This window comes from Cherax quadricarinatus, chromosome 34 (genome assembly GCF_038502225.1).
Source record: "Cherax quadricarinatus isolate ZL_2023a chromosome 34, ASM3850222v1, whole genome shotgun sequence".
NCBI lineage: Eukaryota > Metazoa > Arthropoda > Malacostraca > Decapoda > Parastacidae > Cherax > Cherax quadricarinatus.
The window spans coordinates 17,107,649-17,127,189 of NC_091325.1; the positions used below are offsets into that span (position 1 = coordinate 17,107,649).

At 41.0% G+C, this 19,541-nt stretch overlaps 1 protein-coding gene across 5 annotated transcripts in view; it reads right to left on the minus strand.

Moving 5' to 3' along the window:
- Nucleotides 1-3,012: 3,012 nt before the first annotated feature.
- Nucleotides 3,013-19,541, minus strand: part of LOC128693789 (lachesin-like) — a 193,936-nt gene continuing 177,407 nt past the window's right edge. For 2 of the 5 annotated variants that reach the window (XM_070091200.1, XM_070091198.1), the window contains exons 9-11: nucleotides 13,737-13,844; nucleotides 11,519-11,608; nucleotides 9,112-10,072 (exon numbers count right to left, since the gene is read on the minus strand). In XM_070091200.1, the coding sequence (XP_069947301.1) occupies nucleotides 9,900-10,072; nucleotides 11,519-11,608; nucleotides 13,737-13,844 (371 nt within the window). In that variant the 3' untranslated portion in view covers nucleotides 9,112-9,899. Of the gene's footprint in view, nucleotides 5,321-9,111; nucleotides 10,073-11,518; nucleotides 11,609-13,736; nucleotides 13,845-19,541 lie in introns of those variants that run through there. The other 3 variants (XR_011392766.1, XR_011392767.1, XM_070091199.1) reach the window with 3 other exon arrangements.

Here is a 19,541-nt window from a genome sequence, read left to right on the forward strand (position 1 = left end):
TGTCGATACCCTTGTATGTGTCGATACCCTTGTATGTGTCAACACCCTTATATGTGTCGATACCCTTGTATGTGTCAATACCCTTGTATGTGTCGATACCCTTGTATGTGTCAATACCCTTGTATGTGCCGATATCCTTGTATGTGTCGATACCCTTGTATGTGTCAATACCCTTGTATGTGTCGATACCCTTGTATGCGTCAATACCCTTGTATGTGTCAATACCCTTGTATGCGTCAATACCCTTGTATGTGTCAATACCCTTGTATGTGTCAATACCCTTGTATGTGTCAATACCCTTGTATGTGTCAATACCCTTGTATGTGTCAATACCCTTGTATGTGTCAATACCCTTGTATGTGTCGATACCCTTGTATGCGTCAATACCCTTGTATGTGTCAATACCCTTGTATGTGTCAATACCCTTGTATGTGTCGATACCCTTGTATGTGTCAATACCCTTGTATGTGTCAATACCCTTGTATGTGTCAATACCCTTGTATGTGTCAATACCCTTGCATGTGTCAATACCCTTGTATGTGTCAATACCCTTGTATGTGTCAATACCCTTGTATGTGTCAATACCCTTGTATGTGTCGATACCCTTGTATGTGTCAATACCCTTGTATGTGTCAATACCCTTGTATGTGTCGATACCCTTGTATGTGTCAATACCCTTGTATGTGTCAATACCCTTGTATGTGTCAATACCCTTGTATGTGTCAATACCCTTGTATGTGTCGATACCCTTGTATGTGTCAATACCCTTGTATGTGTCAATACCCTTGTATGTGTCAATACCCTTGTATGTGTCAATATCCTTGTATGTGTCAATACCCTTGTATGTGTCAATACCCTTGTATGTGTCAATACCCTTGTATGTGTCAATACCCTTGTATGTATCAATACCCTTGTATGTGTCAATACCATTGTATGTGTCGATACCCTTGTATGTGTCAATACCCTTGTATGTGTCAATACCCTTGTATGTGTCAATACCCTTGTATGTGTCAATACCCTTGTATGTGTCAATACCCTTGTATGTGTCAATACCCTTGTATGTGTCAATACCCTTGTATGTGTCGATACCCTTGTATGTGTCAATACCCTTGTATGTGTCAATACCCTTGTATGTGTCGATACCCTTGTATGTGTCAATACCCTTGTATGTGTCAATACTCTTGTATGTGTCAATACCCTTGTATGTGTCAATACCCTTGTATGTGTCAATACCCTTGTATGTGTCAATACCCTTGTATGTGTCAATACCCTTGTATGTGTCGATACCCTTGTAAATGTCAATACCCTTGTATGTGTCGATACCCTTGTATGTGTCAATACCCTTGTATGTGTCAATACCCTTGTATGTGTCAATACCCTTGTATGTGTCAATACCCTTGTATGTGTCAATACCCTTGTATGTGTCAATACCCTTGTATGTGTCAATACCCTTGTATGTGTCAATACCCTTGTATGTGTCAATACCCTTGTATGTGTCAATACCCTTGTATGTGTCGATACCCTTGTATGTGTCAATACCCTTGTATGTGTCAATACCCTTGTATGTGTCAATACCCTTGTATGTGTCAATCCCCTTCTATGTGTCAATACCCTTGTATGTGTCAATACCCTTGTATGTGTCAATACCCTTGTATGTGTCAATACCCTTGTATGTGTCAATACCCTTGTATGTGTCAATACCCTTGTATGTGTCAATACCCTTGTATGTGTCAATACCCTTGTATGTGTCAATACCCTTGTATGTGTCAATACCCTTGTATGTGTCAATACCCTTGTATGTGTCGATACCCTTGTATGTGTCAATACCCTTGTATGTGTCGATACCCTTGTATGTGTCAATACCCTTGTATGTGTCAATACCCTTGTATGTGTCAATACCCTTGTATGTGTCAATACCCTTGTATGTGTCAATACCCTTGTATGTGTCAATACCCTTGTATGTGTCAATACCCTTGTATGTGTCAATACCCTTGTATGTGTCGATACCCTTGTATGTGTCAATACCCTTGTATGTGTCGATACCCTTGTATGTGTCAATACCCTTGTATGTGTCGATACCCTTGTATGTGTCAATACCCTTGTATGTGTCAATACCCTTGTATGTGTCAATACCCTTGTATGTGTCGATACCCTTGTATGTGTCAATACCCTTGTAAGTGTCAATACCCTTGTATGTGTCAATACCCTTGTATGTGTCAATACCCTTGTATGTGTCAATACCCTTGTATGTGTCAATACCCTTGTATGTGTCAATACCCTTGTATGTCTTGTTCTACATCGGCAGTGTCAGATGTGAAATTTTATTATTAGTGAGGAAGGAGGTAGGGAGACCAGCACACCCCAGGGGGTAATACAGTGCCTGGAGGGTGAAGGAGAGGCAATAAGGCTCGATCCAATGAAAGGAAGTCAGATCTAATTCCCTAATTCTCGGAGACGTCAAGGTAACTACTTGGAATATGAATTTTGTTCTCGGAGTGAACATGTCACTTGTCAGTTTTAGCAAACACAAACACGTTTAATGATTATTTAACATCTGTCTTCTAGCCACCTGCTGTGACCAGTTAAAAGTTGCAGCAGTGACCGGTGTTTGTGACCTCTTAGGTGCTGCATCTGCGACCAATGTTTGTGGACTGTTAGATGCTGCATCTGCAGCCAATGTTTGTGACCGTTAGATGCTGCATCTGCGACCAATGTTTGTGACCGTTAGATGCTGCCTCTGCAGCCAATGTTTATGACCTTTAGATGCTGCCTCTGTGGCCAATGTTTATGACCTGATGGATGCTGCATCTGCGACCAATGTTTGTGACCTCTTAGATGCTGCATCTGCGACCAATGTTTGTGACCTCTTAGATGCTGCATCTGCGACCAATGTTTGTGACCTCTTAGATGCTGCATCTGCGACCAATGTTTGTGACCTCTTAGATGCTGCATCTGCTACCAGTTGTTGTGATCCGTTAGATGCTGCTGGAGCAAAGGTTCAACAAAACAGCATTAGGGCTCAACATTTATTGTCGATTCGGGAGATTATGTACAAGAGTGTGGAGGGAGGAATACACGTGGGTAAAGCACTGTTCGAGGGAGGAGGTGGCAGGGGATTTCCTACCACTTCCGGGGAGAAGAACGGGGCGAGGGTGGGACTTTCCTGTCTCCCTCCGGAAAGGGAGTGGAGCGGGGAGGAGGGGCTTACTCTCCTTCGGGAAAAGGAACGGGGCTGGGTTCTCCAGAACTACATACCAGGGGAAATGTGTGAATGTAATCAAAGAAATTATCATAGTTTATGACCACAAGAAAATTTTTAATTTCTACTGGGTTTCTCCTCATTCATTTCTACGCTAGCCACGAAATATTCTGTGATGCATTTGCATGTTCCTGTATCCCTTTTCTCATTATGAAGTGAAAGTACATGTGTAGTATATGACAAGTGCCACGAGTTCCTCCTCTCATTACATAACTCTGAACAAGATCACCACACAGGGAATCTCTTCACAATACGACAGTAGACGAGCAAGACACATGTGCAAGATTAAGGTATCTTTACGATATTTCAACAATAAAAATACCCTGCCGTTGCATATGTGTCTTATTCATCTACTTGACGGTATTGTATACCATTTTCATGATTATACAATGCGATAGTAACATGAAGGGTTACTGTCAGCAACCGTATTAACAACATGCTCACCTGTGAACCTTCAACACTTTATGATACATGAAGGGCCACTGTCAGCACACATATTGACAATGTGTTCACTTGTTAACGTTCAACACTATGATACACACATGGAAATGCACTGTCAGCACATGTATTAAAAATATGTTCAACTGTGAATTTTCAACACTGCATGCAAGACACATGCAAACACGCAGGTATCAGATATCCATTATATATATATATATATATTTATATACATCTAGCGCGATATGAGAGATGTAAGGACTGGTGTAGGCATGATAAGAATGAGGGAAAGGCTGGCACACGGTACACCAAGGCATGGATATAAGCTCATCAGGACCGCTAGCAACACCTTGGCCGATTCCAGTGTGCACTGGTCACTTGAGTTCGTCTAGTATGTCAAGTGTCCAACATGTTATGAAATGCACTGAACGACACAAGCGATATGTATACATTATGCTATATACACACACCTGATAACATGTCGATGGTCCAGAGAGAGAGGTAGACGAAGAGAAGCTTACAGTCGCTTTCACTTAAAATAATTTATCTTCTATGGAAAAAATGAAATGAGCCGTAAGGAATATGAACACAAATATAATCATGTACATATACATAGACGTGTATATGACCGACAGACTCTAAACGTGGTTGAAATACAAATAGCCTCTGATTATAGAATAATTGTTTGATACCAAAATTACGAAAGATAGAGTTCCATGAGTGGCCACTACCCCTCCGGGTCCAACAGAGACGTGTGTTTCAATACATAGTGAACAATTAATATAATGACCAAGACGGGGCGTTGTTTGGCAAAATTAGACAATTGTTCTCACACACTCGCTATTTTATAAGTTGCATTTACATAAGTAACTGTACGAGGAGCGACTCATGGGTCGAACATTTAGGCATATATCTTATATATTCTGGCACATAAAAAACCTGATATAGTGATCCATATAAGATTTACGATACTGAGATCCTCCGAGGCCAAGAGGTTTACACTGTGTGTTGTCCTGGTCACAGAAATCTGCGAGACGTACCAACTAGTCACCACACTCTTCAATTAAGTGTTGGAAGAGTTCGGAGAATGATGGTATCATCTTCAGCCTGATGCTCCATGATCGCATTATTTTTAGTTTTATATCCCAATTTGGCGTCATCTTCAAGTTCGATGTTTGCTGATGGCTTTCATCGTTGTCGTTGCGTTCTGATGCTAACCTGTATAAGTTTGATGCCTAATTATGACATCATTATTGAGCTCGATGCCTCGTGATAGTATCATCATTGAACTCGATGCCTCGTGATGGCATCATCATCAGGTTCGATGCCTCGTGATGGCATCATCATCATCGACTTCGATACCTCCTCAGAGCCTAATCGAGTTCCATGTCTCGTGATGGCATCATCATCAAATTCGATGCCTCCTGATGGTATCACCACCAAGTTCGATGCCTCGTGATGGCCTCATCAAGTTCGATGCCTCGTGATGGCCTCATCAAGTTCGATGCCTCGTGATGGCCTCATCAAGTTCGATGCCTCGTGATGGCCTCATCAAGTTCGATGCCTCGTGATGGCCTCATCAAGTTCGATGCCTCCTGATGTCATCTACGGGTTCGCTGTAGTCTGGAATAATTTAATAGCATCATTATTGTACTACTCGTTTTTTACTTTTATGCCAATGACATAAAACTTATAGTTCTGAATATTTAAGCTTTGCTTTTGGGTAGTATATATATGCTGCCTAATTTTGACTGCAATGAAGCTGATTAAACCATTGGCAATTACGCATTTTTTTTTTTTTTTTTTGCCATTCGCTGCATATTTGCGTCCGTGGAAGAGCACTTGCGTCGTGTACTTGTGACTGTCGTTGTGCACTGGTGTTTGTCGTTGTGTACTGTTGTCTGACGTTGTGCACTTTGTCGTTGTGGACTGTTGTCTGTCGTTGTGTCTGCCATTGTTCACTGGTGTCTGTCTATGTTCGCTGGTGTCTGTCGAGTACTGATGTCTATCATTATGTACTGGTGTCTGTCGCTGTGTACTGGCGTCTGTTGCTGTCTACTGGTATCCGTCGTTGTATTCCGGTGTCCAACACTGTATGGAGATGTCAGTCACTGCTGGTTGTCAACACCAGTTCTAGTGCAGAACACTAGTTCCTCTCCACAGCTGTCCATGATGCTAACTGAAACACACACTTGTCACAGCGGCACAATGGCGTTCTTGTAGCATGCTGTATGCTATTTAAGACATATGAATGTGTCGCCAGGATTGGCGTAAGTTGCTCTCCATGATAGTACAATATTGATCCAACCTCTGTTCACTTGTCGCTCCAAACCAGCTTTTGTGAGGAATTTAAAGTAGGTAAAATTATGTAGTGCTAGACTTGGGACCTCTCTTATCCTATATTGCTGTTACTGACAAACTTTGGCATTTGGAACCTCTCGTTATCTCTCTTACTGACAAATTAGCACTTGGGACCTCTCGTTATCTATCTTGCTGACAAACTTTAGCCCTTGAGACCTCTCGTTATCTATCTTGCTGACAAACTTTAGCCCTTGAGACCTCTCGTTATCTGTGTTATTGACAAACTTTAGCGCTTGGGACCTCTCGTCACCTGACTTGTGAATGTCGCATGACACCTCAGACATTTGTGAGCTTCATAAGAATAAACACGCTATTCAGATTCAAGTGCTAAGTCATAGTGGGTGAAAAGATGTGTTGGAAGGCGAGTTGGGGACGAGACCTTGTCATTAAAACATAAGAATTCATGTGTTCGCAAAACACATTCGGCAAGATTGCTGCTTGCTCCCCGATTTTGTTCGGCAGTGTTCTGTGTATTTCATTTGAATAAAGCCCTTTTCCATCTCGGTTGGTCTTGCTAGGCTGTAGCTGTAGTTTACATATGTTTGCTTTCATTTTATGTACCTTGGATTTTTAAACTGTGGTTAACCATACTACTCGCCCAAATCTTTACACGTAACGAATCATTTATACTAGAGCTCTTGGGATGCTTCAGCAACGTTAATATTAGGAGCGTTTTCTAACGTTTAATCCTTCTTTAGGAGCCTGTTACAAGAATGCTAAGAGATTTTCGCATGATGAGAATAATAATACAAAGGGGTCTTCCTGGGGAATTGAAAATAATAAATCTACAGAAGCAGCACCAATGAACGGGTCATCATATGATAATAAATACCAGAGTCCGGTGATTTGCTCCTGAGGAATATACGGATCAGATGTCCACAGTGACATCTGATCCTTTACATTTGCACAATGATTATGTGCGAAATATACTAACAAGGAGTCGAACCAGGCCCTCTGGGATTACCAACCCGTTACCTTAGCCCAGCCACTGAGAGGGTTATAAAGCTCCCGACATGCATATGCTGCATGTCAATAGTAATTTCATGAAAAATGTTAAGGATTTCTCCCTTTGAGAATTTTACTTTTAAGAATATGTAGGGGTCGGGTTCAGAGCACACAGCTCTTACGATGAAGGTAAGGAATTGATGCTATGGACGTACAGTATACGGTAGAATCATGTTAACTCCCTTCGCTACTGGTGAAGCTCTGACTGGGAACATTAACAGTATATCCGCGGGTCAGTAAAAAAGAAAGCCATAAACTGACAGGGATTGACAGGAGAGTTTTAATCACGCAGTCATCAATCACAGCTTTACACCTGCAACTTTTTTTTAAGTGGCCTTTATCCCAGAACAGATGACTCATTGTTTCTCGAAGTCAAACATTTACATAAGAAAAGCCGATATTTTCACCCACATTCCAGTGTACTCTTATGTTGTACAGTTCACTGTGGCTGAATTGAATCGGATATAACTCTCTCTCTCTCTCTCTCTCTCTCACACACACACACACTTTACCAGGGGTTAGCCAAAAATCGCCAAAGTTTCTCGGGAAATTTAGTGGGGAAAAAATAATACGTGAAGACAATGTTTGAAGGGAAAATATGACCAAAGTATTCTGGAGTCAAAAGATATAATAAAATTTATATGGGAAAACTTCCAAAACAAAACAATGCGGGCAAACTGAACGTTGCAATTAGTCACAGTGATGACGATGTGTCTGCGATGATGACGTAGTGTTTACATTGATGACCCTGTGTCTACATTGATGACGCTGTGTCTACATTGATGACTTAGTGTCTGCATCACTGATAGTGCTTACATCAATGACGCATTGTCTTCATTGATGACGCAGTGCCAACATCAATGATAGTGCTTACATCAATGATGCAGTGCCAACATCAACGATAGAGCTTCAGTGAAGCAGCGTCTACATCAGTAGTAGTGCTTTCATCAATGACGCATTGTCTATATTGATGATGCAGTATCTACATCAGTGACGCAGTCTCTACATCAGTGACAGCGTCTACATTGATGACAGCGTCTGCACTGATGACAGCGTCTACACTGATGACAGTGCTCACATTGGTCCCGTCATCAGTTGGAGCTGATAACATGTTAACACCGTAAAGGAAGACTCAATCCCAAATGATCCATTTTCTAGCCTCCACAAACGTGTGGAATCTCAGCTGCGTTGATAATAACGCAATACACTTATATCAGTGGTATAAACCTTGGTAATAAATACCGACAAGTTGGTTTAGAAAGACACGTAAGCAAACACTATAACATATTTAAATATGTTATAGTGTTTGCTTACGTGTCTTTCTAAACCAACTTATATCAGTAAATTTAAAGTGTTTTCCGCTAACCTGTCTCATTTGGCACAGCTCATTTTCTTACGTTATTAATATCGTCGTTTTCTGAACGTTCGGTGTAATTAGAGAAATGTTCTTCATCTTTTTAGGTTATATTATGTACACTTGTAAAAAAAATATATTTAATTATAGATAAGGAAATTAAAAAGACGGTTGTAATATATTTGATAATTCCAGGCAACGTTCAAATCTTGGAAATTATTTTGGGAGAGAGGACAGGTTGACTGGCTAGTCAAGTCTTCGTTTACATCCTTTACAATTAAGATAAACAACTGTCAATGAATAAACAGAAGGATGGACGAGAAATACGAGCCGTGATCCTTAAATTGACGATCCGATGCTCTACTGTCGTGGCCACTTGGGCTTCTAATAGGAAGGAATCGAAACTAATACTGTGTTATATTCCAACAGAGACACCAACTGGTGTAACCCAACCGAAATCCTTCAGTTGGTGCCTCTGACGGAATATAATACAGTAAATATTTGTTCCGATTCCTTCCTATTAGAAACCCAGGTGGCCGAGACAGCAGAACGTTGGACTGTCAGTTTACGAACTGCGGTTCGCGCCCCCTCGTCATCCTTCTGTGTGTGTGTGAATATATATATATATATATATATATATATATATATATATATATATATATATATATATATATATATATATATATATATATATATATATATTTCCTCGTTTCTGTTGTTCTTAAAAATATTGCTTATTGACAGGTTTCAGAGTCCAGTAAGGTATTGAGAGATCCAGTATTTTCTTTCATGTAGCTTCAAAGAATGTTTGCTGGAACACACAACTAGACACACTCGCAGCTGCAATACTTAGGGCAGCGTCTCTTACAAACGTTGAAAAACTGTTTTGTATCAGTCAAAAAAAAGTCGTTCAATACACATTCAGCCTTTCAAAACGTTTGGGGGCGACAAAAAATAAGTATAAAAATCAATGATTAGTGATGCAGTTTCTCAATGGGAAAGTTTCGCAAAATTTCCAATATTTCTCCGTGGATAGAATCAGGGATGCGAGGTATTGGAGGATGGGAGGCGGGGGGCAGCAGCCGGCTCTCATTGCAGCTTACCGACTCAGCAGGCTTTCTCTCACAATGATTAACCCTTCGTAAAGTTCAATATTTCCATAGCACTGTAAAGCTGTATCTCCAGATGGAAGCTTTTTAAGAAGGACGAGAAGACTTCATCACCGTGTTCCCTGTGGAGTTTAGTGGCCAGAAGTAAATATTTGTTGCCAAAATCATTTAGTCTGCTGGAATTTCAGCGGACTCTGTATTTTTTGTATGTAACTTTCACTTCACACCGATAACATAAACAGCGGCGTCAACAAATAATTGGCAGCATCAATAGCAAAATTATTCTCCAAAGTTTCCTTAAAATTGCGACTTACAGCAGCCATTGTGTTATAAGATGCATGGATCGTTGAGACAAGAAACTTGCTATCGTGTCCTAGAGTTGAGGTGTTGCGAGGGAGCGGGCCGCCCAATGGGCCAGTAGTGCGGCCAGGGTCAAGCTAGCGACGGAGGCTGCGGAAGCATGGCAGCAGGGGGCGCTGTCGTGGCCCAGAGAGCTGCCGTAGGTGGGTCGTCGCCCATGGTGTGTGTTGCTGCGGTGACCCGACTCTGTCAGGGAGGAGAAGTGAGGAAGTTAACACAACATCCATCCTTCAAGAGGATGCATTCAGGATGGCGAAAGACTCTTGATCCAAGAAAGTGGAGCTACTCTCCCATTCCTTAGATTAAACCAGGTTTTCCCCAATGTTCCAGGCGCTGTATGTTCCCTACAGGAGGGTAGTACCTCCCTGGATGGTTGTTGTCTACCAGCCTACAACACATGACAGGAGAGTAGTACCTTCCTGGATGGTTGTTGTCTACCAGCCTACTACACATAACAGGAGGGTAGTACCTCCCTGGATGGCTGTTGTCTACCATCCTACTACACATGACAGGAGGATAGTACCTCTCTGGATGGTTGTCGTCTACCAACCTACTACACATGACAGAAGGGTAGTATCTCTCTGGATGGTTGTCTACCACCCTACTTGTCCAGCGCTTCACCAATAATAAAATAAACAGTAGAATGTCAAAAACACCCAGGAGCAGAGTAACCATGCCACACACTGCTACATCAATCATTGGTTCACATCACAATATGGAATCACAACACATACTCCTAGAGCAAACGTCTATTTCTCACATTATTATAAGGCTAAGTTAGGTCGTCTTTTATAACCAACGAATAACGAATTATAACATTCCAAAGAGATAATAAATTAAATAATACAAAGAGGTGAAAAAAAAATTTAAGAGGAAACGGAAAAAAAGGAGACGTAGAAACAATGTAATATGTCCATCTCTCAGAATAATTTTGAGGTGATCAGTCCCTCAGCCTGGAGAAGAGATCCGTTCTGTTGTCTGGAATGGAGTGATTATATCATCTGAACATCATTACTTTTCTTGCTTCCTCTGTATTCGACTGAAGAAGCCTACTGTGCAGGCGAAACGTTTTGGAATAAAGATAACCAACTGTTGCATATGTGTCTTATTTATCAACATTATACCTATCTTTTAGGACCACGTCTTACTTATTTATCAAGACCACATCAGTACTGATAGTCAAGTCCGCACCATATATAATCAGAATCATTCCAGACCTGCTTACTAAGACCTACTATAGACCTGGCCAAGACCACATTAAACTTGATCATTAAGATCCTTTAGATCTGTTCATCAAAGCTGTAATGGACCTGATCATCAAGACTACACCAGACCCGGTCATCAAGGCTACATGAAACCTGGTTATCAAGATTACACTAGAACCGATCAATAATATATACCAGGCCTAGTCATTAAGACTACACCAGTCCTGGTCATTAAGACTACACCAGATCTGGTCATTAAGACTACACCAACATTGTCACTAAGACTATACCAAACATGGTCATTAAGACTACACCAGACCTAATCAAAGTCACACCAGGCCTGATCGTCAAGCCCACCCCAGACCTAGTAATCAAGACTACACCAGCCGTTAAGAAAACACTAGACCTGTACGAGGGGACGACTCACCTTTGGAATCGTGGGTCTTGGTGTGCCGGTGCTGGTCAGTAAGGTCGTTGATTCCTTTCGGGTGAAGGTAATTCTCGTACTTCTTGCGTTCTGTAGGTTCAACAAAGGAGAGAAAAACTTGACTCACAAAACAAATACGAACATCTGTTCTGATTTTCTTAACCTGATTAAAAAGGAAAGTGGAAACCAAAAAAAATGGACTGAAAATAATGAAAAAGAAAGAAAAAAAATAAATTTCGTTCTCAGAGACGCTTTTCAGCTGTAAAGATTTTTTTTGTCTGAAGACGAAATCAGATGTTTGTGACTGTTTCCCTTTGCGACCACTTTGATTACATGTGTTTACAAAGGAAGAATTCATCCAGGGTGAATTAATCAAGACTTAAAATTAAAATTACAACAGCCCTCGAAATATATATTAGTGTAGCCGAAAGCTACTAGAGATACATATATAATAATCTACTTTTAAAAAAATGGCAATAAAATATAACGAAGTTATTCGGGAAGTCGTTAAAAACTGATCCCCCTACAATATTCCTCGCAATAACACAAACTCTATTACACAGATTTATTGATATACTCTCCATGAGTTTCTTGAAGACGTTCAATAATATTCTTCGCAGAAGACTGACCATAATATACTAGTTCATAGAATTACGAGCAAAATACTAGATATTTTGGATGATTCAGATATTTATGGAGAAGTAACAACCGAAAAGACGCTTCTTGTATCAGAAAATGGTCTTCATTTTTCACAAATGGACAAAGACCGGGAAGCTGATGTTGCATAAGTGTTTCGGTAGAGCAATAATTCCCTGCACAAATATTCATTTTAAATCATTCTGGGCTGTACTTTGAAAGTGGCAACGATCTCAGGCTAATAAATTATGACAGAGGCTAAAAGTGGAAGCAGCTTTACAGAAAGGCAAACAAGCATTAAGAGTCAAGAACTGCATCAATATTTACAAGAACATGACGAGTGTAGTTGAACTACTGCAGTTGTTAAGTCTGAAGAAATAACCTACAGGAGAAGGTTCAACGCAGTTTGACGAAAATAATCACAGAAGTAACAGCTCTTAAATATTAAGAAAGTAGATCTAACTAAGCTTTAACACCAATAACTAGAAGACACTTATATCCTGATCATTTCATTAAAATAGAAATGCTACGCCTGCAAGTTGACTTTCCTGTAAGCTAAGACATGAAGTCCTCATCCAAAGTCTCCTAGAGAACATAAAATAAGTTTTAATGTCGAAGATGCTAAAACAAATTCTTTACTTATCTTTAAATGACAATTATGAAAACACACCAGGAGTAATTAGGGAAACCTTTAGAAACAGTTTACATTGTGTTGTCTCAATATCTTCAACATACAAGTGCGAATTGCCGTTTGGTATGCGGCAAACTGGACCATAACACAGGGCAACTTCACGGAACCCCCACACGGGGCCACCAGACACCACGAAAGAAGTGGGTACAACATACTAAGTAATCAAACTTATTCCTGAATACGCTCGGTATCAGTTTCAACTCATCTTAGACCTGAAACATCGCACCACTACGAGGACATTATCTCTATCACTCCGTCACGCCTGCCATAGTTAACTTCAGGACTCGAGCGACGACTTTTTCTGCCACTGACACCGAAGTTCGGCCCCCGCCCCTTCCTTCAGCCTCTGAAAGGCGATACAAGATCTATACAAATTTAAACACGACTGTCCCAAGTAACATGTAAAACCACTTACCTGTACAAGCCGCAGAAAACCTAAACCATTAAGTGATCACAGGTTTCAAGGTAACAGTAGAGGAGGCTGTGAGGGAGGCTGTGAGGGCAGCAGTGTGGGAGGCTGTGAGGGAGGCTGTTAGGGCAGCAGTGACGGAGGCTGTGAGAAAGGGAGTGTGGGAAGAGTATGGGAGAAGCAATAAGTGGTGTGAAGAAGGATATGAGGAATGCTGTAAGGGAGGCTGTGAGGAAAGCAGTGAGAGAGACTGTGAGAGAGAATAAGAGAATGTTGATAGGAAAAGCTTCAGGAAAAAATGCAGGTGGAAAAAAATATTGGGGAGGTTTTGAGGGTAAATGAACGGATGGGCATGAGAGAGGGAGAGAGAGAGAGAGAGAGAGAGAGAGAGAGAGAGAGAGAGAGAGAGAGAGAGAGAGAGAGAGAGAGAGAGAGAGAGAGAGAGAGAGAGAGAGAGAGAGAGAGATAAGTGGTTCCAGTACCTTTACTGTGGTGGTGGGTTGCTGTGGTGGGAGGACCGTCTCCTGAGTCGACCTCGTTCTCCTCAGCGCCGAAGACTCCGTTGCTGTGAGCTTTGGGCGGCTCGATCTCTGTGTGAGGAGAGACGCCGACGTCAGGTGTGGCGGGAAGCTGCTGGTGTGGCAGGAATATGCAGGTATGCTGGGAAAGTGCTGGTGTGGCGGATAGCTGTTGGTGTGGCTGGAAGCTGCTGGTGTGGCGGGAAGTAGTAGGTGTGGCAGGAACCTACATATGAGGCAAAAAGCAACAGGTGTAGCAGGAAGCAGCAGATATGGCAGGAAGCAGCAGGTGTTGCAGAAAACAGAAGGTGTGTCAGAAAGCAGCAGATGTGGCAGAAAGCAACAGGTGTGGCAGGAAGCAGTAGGTGTGGCGGAAAGTTGTAGGTGAGGCAGAAAGAAGCAGATGTGAGACGAAGCAACTCACATACATACATATATACCTTCATACACTTGATGGCCACTTTATTAGGTACACCTTTCTAAAACTTGGTAGAGAACTACCCGCTACCCCCCCCCCTCCCTCCCACGACCACTTTTGTCCCCAGAACTGCCTGAAATCTTCGTGGCACGGATACAACTGTGTGCTGAAAACATTCCTTAGAGATCCTGGTCCATGTTGACATGATAACAATCACGTAGTTGCTGCAGATCTGTCTGCTGCTCATACATGCTGCAGATCTTCCGTTACATCGCATCCTAAAGGTTTACGACAAATTCTGACCACGTCATGTGCGTGTCGAAACAAATCGCGATTCGTCAGGCCAGGCGACGTTTTTCCAATTTTCAACCGCCCAGTTTTGGTGAGACTGAGCCCACTATTGATTCAGTTTCCTGTTATGAGCTAACAGGGGTCAAACTAGGTTCAACATGTTGTGCATTCAGAGATGATCTGCATACCAAAGTTGCAACGTGTGGTTGAGTTACTTTCACCTTCCTGAACCAGTTTGGCCATTGTCTTCTGACCTCTCTCTCATTAACAAGGCGTTTTGGCCCACAGAGATGCCGCTCTCTGCATGTTTGACGTTTTTCACACCATTCTTTGTGAATTCTAGAGAATATTGTCCTAGAAAAATCCCAGATCAGCAGTTTCTGTGATACTCATACCACCCCGTCTGGCACCAATCATTCCATGGGTACAATCACTTATATCACATTTCTGCCAAATTCTGATGTTTGATCTGAACGAGTGTGTGTGTGTGTGTGTGTGTGTATGTGTGTGTGTGTGTGTGTGTGTGTGTGTGTGTGTGTGTGTGTGTGTGTGTGTGTGTGTGTGTGTGTGTGTGTGTGTGTGTGTGTGTGTGTGTGTGTGTCGTGTTGAATTGGTAAAACATAGAAGTTTGGCTTAAATAGCAACGCTCTTCTTGCCGAGCAAGGCAATCGAAAATTTGTGTATGCAATAATTTTTAAAAATCATTCTGAACCTAACGAAAAAATGTATTTCATTGTGTTTCTTTATTATTAAATTATTTTAAACTATTGTGAAATATATTTAGTTGGATTAGGCTAAATTAAATTGCACTTGTTATAATAATGCTAGGTAAGTTTTCTAAGGTTCTTTTGGTACAAAATTATTAATATTTACATTAACAGAAATGAAAAATATATCTTTAAACGCTTAATTTTAAACGAGTTCCTACTAATTGACCAATTTTACCTATTCGGCACGAGATACACACACATACACACACACATACATATATGTATATTATATATATGTATATATATATATATATATATATATATATATATATATATATATATATATATATATATATATATATATATATATATATATATATATATATATATGTCATGCCGAATACGTAAAACTGGCCAATTAGCAAGAACTCATTTAAAATTAAGTCCTTTCTAAAAATTTTCTTATACGTTTAAAGATATATTTTTTTCATTAATGTTAATGTAAATTTTTTTTAATTTTGCACCAAAAGAATCTTAGAAAACTTACCTAACCTTATTATAACAAGAGCAAATTATTTTAGCCTAACTCAACTAAATATATTTTAGATTTGTTTATAGTAATTTAATACTAAACTAACACAGTGAAATATATTTTTTTCGTTAGGTTCAGAATGATTTTGGCGAAATTATTGCATACACAAATTTTCACTTGTCCTATATAGAAAGATGAAAGTTGCTATTTAAGCCAAGATCGCAAATTCTGCCTATTCGGCATGATATATATATATATATATATATATATATATATATATATATATATATATATATATATATATATATATATATATATATATATATATATATATATATATATATATATATATATATATATCAAGGTGCAGACTAACTAGATATAAAATTTGAGAGGAGGATAAAAAATAAATAACATGATTTAAGGGTGATAAAAAGGTGAGTGCAGGTGAGTGGCTGAGGGGCCGCCGCTCCACAATGCCAACTCCGCCTTTACCACCAAACTGAGTTACCTACCTCGATGGAAGTCTGAATAAATTATGTAGATTGAAGAGTAATTGAATCTAGTTGTGCTAGACCCAAGGTAAAAAGGTAGCTCCGTGGCAGAAGGCTCTAAGACATTGATTTTATTACGGGACGGGAGGGAGAGTGGGGAGGGGGGAGGTTGTTCCTGGAAGGTCATCAATGAATTTTGAACCTTTTTCTTGACACACACTTTAAGGCAGGGGGGAGGTCATTTGAAGGAGGCTGAGACGAGGGCCTTGAGGAAGGAGGCGCTCAGAGAGCCTTCTGGCTCGAGTGCTTCCTTCTGACTCTTGATAAAGGAACTGTTCGAGGCAGAGGTGAGTGATGCACCGCGGACGTCGACGGGGGAAGCAGAATAGCCAACAACAAATTAAATTTTGGTCTATTGTCCCCGCAAAGTAACTAGAGTAGCAGTGAAAAGAAGGGGAAGAGAGAGCGAGGAGGAGATAGAGACGAGGAAGGAAAGTAACGAGACGATATGATGTAACAAAGTGAGATGTAACAAAGTGAGATGTAACAAAATGATGACAAGCTGTAACATAGTGAGATAAAGTAAGATGTAATAAAAGGAGATGTAACAAAGTGAGTGAGAGATTTAAGAAAATGAGGAGAAGCTGTACAAAGTGAGATGTAACATAGTAAGAGAAACTGAGATATAACGATGTGAGGAGGAGAGGTAAAGTAAGGAGCAGGAGTAACAAAGCAAGGAGAGGAAGAGAGTAAGAGACACAGAGAGGAGGGGAATACTCCTTAAATTTCGTTGAAAAATGTAACAACAAATGTAATGAGAGTAGAAGAAAAATTAACAAAAATAGTTAACGTAGACAAGTGATATATGGAGGAAGAGTGACACATACAACAGTGACACATACAACAGTGACACATACAACAGTGACACATACAACAGTGACACATACAACAGTGACACATACAACAGTGACACATACAACAGAGTAACACATACAACAGAGTGACACATACAACAGTGACACTTACAACAGAGTGACACATACAACAGAGTGACACATACAACAGAGTGACACATACAACAGAGTGACACATACAACAGAGTGACACATTCAACAGAGTGACACATACAACAGAGTGACACATATAACAGAGTGACACATACAACAGAGTGACACATACAACAGAGTGACACATACAACAGAGTGACACATACAACAGAGTGGCACATACAACAGAGTGACACATACAACAGAGTGACACACACACAACAGAGTGACACATACAACAGAGTGACACATACAACAGAGTGACACATACAACAGAGTGACACATACAACAGAGTGACACATACAACAGAGTGACACATACAACAGAGTGACACATATAACAGAGTGACACATACAACAGAGTGACACATACAACAGAGTGACACATACAACAGTGACACATACAACAGAGTGACACATACAACAGAGTGACACATATAACAGAGTGACACATACAACAGAGTGACACATACAACAGAGTGACACATATAACAGAGTGACACATACAACAGAGTGACACATACAACAGAGTGACACATACAACAGAGTGACACATACAACAGAGTGACACATACAACAGAGTGACACATACAACAGAGTTACACATATAACAGAGTGACACATACAACAGAGTGACACATACAACAGAGTGACACATACAACTGAGTGACACATACAACAGAGTGACACATACACCAGAGTGACACACACAACAGAGTGACACATACAACAGAGTGACACATACAACAGAGTGACACACACAACAGAGTGACACACACAACAGAGTGACACACACAACAGAGTGACACACACAACAGATTGACACACGCAACGGAGTGACACACACAACAGAGTGACACACACAACAGAGTGACACACACAACAGTGACACACACAACAGAGTGACACACACAATACAATGACACACACAACAGAGTGACACACACAACAGAGTGACACACACAACAGAGTGACACACACAACAGACTGACACACACAACAGAGTGACACACACAACAGAGTGACACACACAACAGAGTGACACACACAACAGATTGACACACACGACAGAGTGACACACACAACAGATTGACACACTCAACAGAGTGACACACACAACAGATTGACACACACAACAGAGTGACACACACAACAGATTGACACACACAACAGAGTGACACACACAACAGATTGACACACACAACAGAGTGACTTTACCTCTGCAGAGGACCTAAATCTGCAATCAAATTAATATCCACCAGGACGATGACACATCCCCAAAGCAGCTCGCCCCCAAACTGCTAGCAAATTCGCTAACTTCTTGAAGAAAGTCAACGATGCCCTGGCAAACAACGGATCCTGGCACAACTTACTGCTATTTGTCAATGCCCGTCTGGCTGTCCCACCAAGGAGAGACAAGTGACTAGAAACGACTGTTATTAGGGCAATAAATGGATTCCTTAGAGATGATAACCTCGTCCGTCTCCCCTCTAGGGCGACAAACACCCACCTGGCAAATACCAACAACAGGACACCTGACGCCTCAATAATCAGAGCCCAAATTAGCAAACAAATAGAAGATGGTAATACTATTGGAGCACTGAGGCTCATAAACAGTGAGGAAACCATCGCTCCTAAGAACGTCATTACAGCACAGGCCATGAAGTACAAACACCCGCCCAAGGCTTCCAGTACCAATACTGACCTCCGTGACAATGCAGCAGGTGAAGAACATTTAATCCTGCAGGACGCTGATGTGTATAAAGCTGCTAAGTCATTTCCACAGGGTTCAGCAGGAGGCTTCACTGGTTTAAGGTCACAACACTTAAAACAAATGCTCAACCCAGCACTTGATGTTTCAGAGAGGTTGCTGTCTGAACTCGCCAAATTTTCCAACGTGTGCCTGGCTGGCAGTGTCCCGGAGGCCATAAGCCCCTCTTCTTTGGCGCCTCACTATGTGCCCTCCGGAAAAAGGATGGAGGAATCAGGCCCATTGCAGTGGGTAACACCCTTCGGCACCTAGTCGCCAAGGTCAATGAATGGTGAGTCAAGAGGCTGCCGCAGCTCGGTTTTGGTGTTCAATAAGGCTGTGAAGCAGCTGCTCATGCAGCACGAGTATACATCAACAACATGTCAGATGAAAAAGCCTTGATCAAATTGGGTTTTGCCAACTCTTTCAACTTAGTCAGAAGGGGTGGTGCTCTCCAAGTAGTTTCTAGACACTTCCCTTCCCTCTATCCTTTCATACAACCATGCTATAGTGTGACTTCTAGACTAT